This window comes from Populus alba, chromosome 7 (assembly GCF_005239225.2).
Source record: "Populus alba chromosome 7, ASM523922v2, whole genome shotgun sequence".
NCBI lineage: Eukaryota > Viridiplantae > Streptophyta > Magnoliopsida > Malpighiales > Salicaceae > Populus > Populus alba.
The window spans coordinates 12631549-12637985 of NC_133290.1; the positions used below are offsets into that span (position 1 = coordinate 12631549).

The following is a 6437-nucleotide window of genomic DNA, read 5'->3' on the forward strand; positions in this document are numbered from 1 at the left end:
TTTGTAAGCATTTCCAAACCCTAAAAGGATATTTGGACCTAGCAACTAGATACACACACACACACACGGGGCCACAGGATCAAAGCATGCATTAATAGAGAAAAAGAAATATATTTGCCATCTAGAGCATTTTTTATAACAAGTCACCGGTACTAATGTACGGGTAGAAAAGTTATGATGTTTTTTCATATTTATTTTGAATTTTTAATAATCATATATTAAAACTATAAAAAATATTTATATATTAATACCTTGAAATTAGATTCAGAAGAAAAAACAAAATGGGTATCAATAGTTAAAAGAGGAAAAATAGAGGGAGAGTACAGAGCAGGACGGGAAGGGTCCATCCCTGGCAAAAGACCAAGAAACAACATCACTGCAGCAAAATGATGACAATTATGCCAATCAGAAACAAGAGTAGCTGCTGTGTAATGATTTTAAGTTTGAACTACGAAGAGATGCGGACAATGTAATTTGGATCATATCCACTCTCAGTCCTTGATTACTGAACTAATGTCTCCTTGACAGAGATAGAAATCGGTCCATGCTTCATTCACACATCTATACTGTTCTTCAAATCTAAGAATCTCCAACATTTGTCCGATTCATGGCAGGTGGAACTGGAGTCTGAGATCAGTCGATTATATCTGTCAAAAGGAAAAGCAAAACTATCACAGCTTCGCAATAAAAGTTGGACGGAAACACTCAAAAATATGAGAGAAAGCAAGGTGCGCTATCATGACAACTTTTTAGCAGAGTCTGAGACCATCAATGATGCATCCTTGGACCTGGGTTTTTTTTTTTTTTTTTTTTTCCCACTCTGAGTCTCAACCTTTTCTTGTTGTTTGTATTCTCTTTTTAAGCAACCACCCCACCCCAAGCCCCGTACAATCCATAAAAAATAAAGGCTTCTTCTGTTCAACTTATAATCTTGTATGGAATTTGAATTAAGGATGAGTCTAGAATGCTTTAGTTTTGGAGAAACCCGCAATGCCAGTGCCAATCCGCCCACCGCTGGAGTTGAAGACAAAGCAAAACGGCCGGCTAAGAAAGAGAGAGGGAGAGAGAGTATAGGCACTGTAGCAGCCCCTGTGAAATAGTTTCGCTTCCCAAAGATAAATCAAAACAAGGAGATCCACATCTAAACATTTCGGAGTACAGAAAGGTCCTAGAGAACATAACCTCCCTAAAAAGGGTAATGCCTACAAGCTAAGTTCCACCAACTTGCTACTCAAGGGTGGAAAACAACATTACAGTTCATTGTTGATTTAAGATCATATTCATGAAAGGAAAAACTCAGTCTATTCAACACTAGGGATACAATTGGAAGTAGCATCCTCTTGGATCCTACCCACCATCTCATGCACAGCTGCTGCAATCTCATCAACTGAAGTCAATTTACACTCATCTTCAACCTGCCCCAAAAACAAGCACAAGTTTTGATATTCATTTAGTTCACGAAATTTTAATTTATTCAAGAGAGGAAGAAGAATATTCTGTGCAAATTAATATTCAGCTAAGAAGATCATTTGGCATCATTTAACTTCAATTGGATCGAATACAGTAGTCGTAAAAGTAGAGATTAAAGTGTAGAACTTCCTTTAAATTTTTTTATCAGATAAACTCAGAAATCAATTTAAGTATCAAAGAAGAAAAAGAAAGAAAGATTAGTACTAACCTTAACACTAAAAGAATAGAGCGCCATCTGATCAACAGTTGTGACATTTAGATGAAGAATATGAAGGCCAAGAGAATGCAATCCAGTCACCATCTTCAAGAGCTGTTTTGGGTGTTTTCTAGATTGTATTTTGAGGTTTGCATGGCTTTCTATCATTGTTACTTCAACATCCGCAATGGCTATCGATCGCTTCTGATCAGCTAATATTGATTCGGTACTTGATGATGAGTTGTTGCTGTTGCTGTTGCTGCTGTGTTTATTCCTCGAGCTCGCAGTCGAATACTGAGGGAAGGTGAAAAACTCCGAAAAGGGAGAAGAGAAATCGGAGCCCGTAGCAGATACTACTTTCTTGATTTGCTTATGGGCTTCAAGAGATTGGAGAAGTTTCTCTAGTTCCTTCACAAAGTTAATGGCTCCCCCTACGATTGATGCTTGATCTGCCTGCACCAATAAAAAAGAAATCAATCATAGTGCTCCATGAAATAAAATGAAGACATAATAATAACCCCCGGAAGGTTGATGATGGCACCGATATTCTTCATCGGTTGGTGGCGGAGAGGTTTAAATCTCTTGTAAGCACTAGGTGCAATCGCTTTTTTCAAGAGAGAGAACTTTCAGTAAAGAAAGAAAGGAAAAAAGCTACCAAGCCTTCACGGGCAGGGCACTCGAGGCCTAATTGTTTCTCAATAATGAGATGGATTGAGAAAGTGTTTTCTCACAGAAGGTTTTAGTGGCTGTAAACAATTCCCCAAAATGTCATGTTTGTGATTGCAAGTACAAGCTTTAACCTAAAACAAGGTGCCAAGTATAGCAGTTTAATGCTTTAAGAGTTTATCCGACAAAGTGAAGTGGATCAGAATTTCTCTTAATATATATATTTATTTTAACAGGAATTCAATCTTTTCAATAATAAAAGGAGGAAAGAAATAAGCAAAAGCGTTCTTACCCTTTGAACATAAGAGGGAGGTAACATGGATCGAATAACAGCAAGATATTCATTCATTTGCTTCCTCCGATTGCGTTCAACATTAATGTGAGTCATCCTTTGATGTGCGACTTCCGCCTCATCTTTGATGCTTCGACGGCGCCTTCTCTTTCGCCGGCCCCCAGTAGCATTACCTCCGGTGAAGAGCCCGCCATTACAGGCACAGTTCATCTCTTGGGAGGAAGAGTTATTGATGTTCCGGTTACTATTTGAATGGAAATCAGATTCAATGCTGATTGTTGTGTCTAGGGTTTCATGGTAATTAGCTTTTTCTCCTTCAAGGTCGAAGCCATGGATCCATGTTGCACCTAATCCTAAAGTACTATAGGGATCTTGTTGGAATACAACAGTTTCTAATGCCATCCCTTCTCTCTCTCTCTCTCTCCCTCTCTCTCTCCCCCTCACACACACACCTCTACAGTAACAAAAGATCTAGAGACTGACAATAATATTGAATCAAGAGGTTTCCTTCAGATGAAATACTTGATAGCAAACTGAGAAATCAAGGCCTCAAGTGAACAAAAGAGAACACAAGGACAAAACAAAAACCTTGAAAGGATCAAGAGTCATTTTAGCTTGTTTTGTTCAATCACAACAGCCCAATAATTTGAAAGACATTGAGTTTGTGGCTCTCTTTCATTTATGAGGGAGGGTCACACAGTACACTTTCTTTTAAAAGGAAAAAATTCGTCGGGCATGGTTTACGAATATGCATTTTCAACACCAAGTGGCATGACAGATTTTGTATGTTTTGCTTCAGATATGATTCTCTTCCCCACACTAATTTATATGATGTTTGAAGTCTTCGTTTACTGGAAAAATTTGGTGTTTTCGATTTTGTTTTTGGATTTTAATTGTCTTTTTTTTCTAAGTTAAAAAATTGCTAAATAAAGATATGAAAAGATTTTCCCTTCTTGAATTGAGGTGATAATAGAACACAACTATTATTTCTATTATCCCTTTTTGTTCGATATATATATATTAATTATCCTTTATTCCTTTACATTTCATTAATCCAAAAACGTTGAATTGTTTTTTTTTATATATAAAAAAACTCAGCTTCGTTTTAAGCTGAATTGAGTGCCCTGTATCAAGTTAACGCACACCAACTATTTAGGAATTCAAGATTATTTGGAAATTAAGCTAATAAAAATATATATGAATACGTATTATTATTATTATTACATTACTAATCCGTTTTAATTCATGACGGAGATCATTTAATTTATTTCTTATTTTCATGGGAATATTATTAAGATTCTAATTAATCAACATTTAAAGTAAAAAATTAGAAAGGCTAATTTTTAAGTTGTGGGTACTTGTGGTTTTCTCCACTTTTTTTCATAGATTCATTATTAAATTCTTAGCATACTTTATTAAATTATCCACACTAAAGAGACTTAATTTTCTTCCTCCAATATTGTTGTATTAAATTTCAATTATGATAAGTACTTTTTATTATTATTCTCTCCTTTTTCATTTAATAATTACTAAAGAGATTTAACTCTCTTGTGTTCTTGTTTTAACCCAAAAAATGTATTTATTATTGGCAAAAAAAATAACAAAATATTGCCAATAATGAGTAGAAGCAAGAGTTTCATTTGCCTAAGTTAAGCATTTTAAAACCTTCAAATTAGGACACATTATAATTGTTTAAATGAAAACAAAAGCTTCCTCGTAGAAACAGCTACACACATGTGCTCGATCACATGACGAACTAATTATTATGAATAATAATTTCTTATTTACTATAATAAACTCATCTTTTATACAGATATTTCGAAGGAGCCATTTATAGTTTTTAGGGATATTTTTTTTTTTTAAAAAAAAAAGAAAAACATTTTAAGACTATAAGGACTGAATATTAACTTGAATTTTAGGAGGACCGAAGCATATAAAAATGGGATCAACTAGTACGGGCACTGATTAATCATAAATATTGCTCTTTAATTATTCGATTTATTTCTAAATTGAACTTGAGACTTAGCTAAAGAATCTTAGACCCATCAACCCTAAGTAAATGTTTACAGCTTGATATGTATCTAGTTTACCAACTTGCACTATTAATAATTTCCCTACAGCAACTTGCGTTAGAGGAGTTGAATGCTGTGATGAAGAGATAGATCAGGTTCTCTTTTTTTCTTTTTCTTTTTCTTTTTTTTCCACGAGTATTTAATATTACACGAAGAGAGAAAATTAATTTGTTTATGAGGTGCAAATCTTTTGAAATCTTTCTAATTATTGAAAGATTTGTCCTTCATTTTTTAAAATTTTGACCAATACACTTATTCCATTAAAAAAAATTATGTTCGGTGTATTCTTTTCCTATTTTTCTTAGAAATAGATACTGCTATCTCATCACAGTTAACACCTTTTATTTTTATATTTGAATTTATGTTTATGTATATTTTAAAAACACGTTTGGCTTAAAAAAAATATCAAATTAATGTTTTTCAATAATTTTAATGTGTCAATGTTAATAATTTAAAAAACAATGATGAAAAAAAAATTAATTTTATACATTTTCAAGTTAAAATATACTTTTGAAAAGCAATTTGCACCCACAATATCAAACATACACATTATCATCAATACACTCATTTATTACTACTAAAAACTTAGAAATCCATTAACACAAAAGAAAAAATATGTACTCTAGATTATTTATTTAAAAAATTTAGAAAAATAAATAAAAACAAAACTACTGAACATACCAAGTGAATCCATAATTAAAGATTTCCACAAGAAAAAAAGAAAGGGTGAATCCATGAAGAAGCTACATGGCAACGAAAGGCGATAGGCTTGTGAGTTGTTCATTCAACTAGCAGTAATGCATGGTTAATTAATTTAATTTCCAGAGCAGATACTGCTTTCATTTTTATTTTTGTTTTCATAAAGAACCATTTGACATAAACAAGAGTCTAAAGAGAGATCAGGAGGCAAAATAGGTTAGATTAATTAAAGCAAGCTGGCAAGGAAACAGCAAGATGTCAGGAGTTGTCTCTGGCAGAGAATCCATGTGACCAAACAAAACAAAGTATAGCTCTCGATCCTCTACATTATAGAATCAACTTACCGTATATGTACGAAGAAACTCCCGTATATACATGTATATATATGCGCTCCTGCCAGGAAAATCAGTATCTTTTCGAAATTCCAAGTTATATATACGCTCACTTGTAATTAAATTCCGATTACTGTGATGATTTATTTTTCAACTTTTTGCTGCACTTTGCAGGTGTAGTTCACCTTTGTATCTCTGCTTAGTCCCCAGGCTAAGGAAAGAAGGACATGGGAGGCAGAGAGGACTCTTCGGAGTCTTCTCCATTTGGCTCTTGGGTCCAATGGTGCTTTAATGAACTTATTATGGCTAATAAAAAAAAAAACCAAAAATAAAAAAATAAAATCTTTGGGATTCTTTCTCCGGTGGATTAAACAAACTCATGAACTAGCTAGCTGTCAATTGCTTCTATTGCTTTATAAAGGTTTTTTTTTTTTTTTTTACTTAAATCCATTTATTTCTAAAATTAACAATGTAAATATTGGATCAGTGTCAATTGTTATTGACCTATATATATACTGCATTTGGAAGCCTGTACGATGCCGCGGCTATTCTAAAAAAAAAATTAACTGGAATTTGTTAAGTCTTGATTGATTTGATAATATTATAAAAATATGAGATGATAAAAAAATAGCAATAAAAAAATAAGGGTTAAAATCACAAAAAGAATAAAATAAATCAAAGGGTAATAACTAATTTTTAGTTTGAGAGTT

The 6437-nt window shown here is 33.2% G+C and overlaps 1 protein-coding gene across 2 annotated transcripts; it reads right to left on the reverse strand.

The window, feature by feature from the left end:
• Positions 1–289: 289 nt before the first annotated feature.
• On the reverse strand, positions 290–3486 carry LOC118043443 (transcription factor bHLH94). Of its 2 annotated transcripts, XM_073410404.1 has the most exons (4): positions 2625–3486; positions 1679–2119; positions 1356–1415; positions 290–647 (listed from the first exon to the last, which is right to left on the reverse strand). In XM_073410404.1, the coding sequence occupies exons 1-4, from the start codon at positions 3024–3026 to the stop codon at positions 642–644; spliced, it is 909 nt and encodes a 302-aa protein (XP_073266505.1). In that variant the 5' UTR covers positions 3027–3486; the 3' UTR covers positions 290–641. The 2 variants fall into 2 exon arrangements, with proteins under 2 accessions (XP_073266505.1, XP_034907313.1); XM_035051422.2 differs by lacking the exon at positions 290–647 and having other exon boundaries at positions 1091–1415; positions 2625–3476.
• Positions 3487–6437: the final 2951 nt, after the last annotated feature.

What these genes read in the sequence shown, in the direction of transcription:
- LOC118043443 (XM_035051422.2), bottom strand. Translation starts at nt 3,026, where the DNA reads ATGGCATTAGAAACTGTTGTATTCCAACAAGATCCCTATAGTACTTTA. An exon ending in CTCCCTCTTATGTTCAAAGG is followed by an intron (nt 2,120 to 2,624) that starts GTAAGAACGCTT and finishes TTATTGGTGCAG; the next exon opens with GCAGATCAAGCATCAATCGT. An exon ending in TCTATTCTTTTAGTGTTAAG is followed by an intron (nt 1,416 to 1,678) that starts GTTAGTACTAAT and finishes TTTTTGGGGCAG; the next exon opens with GTTGAAGATGAGTGTAAATT.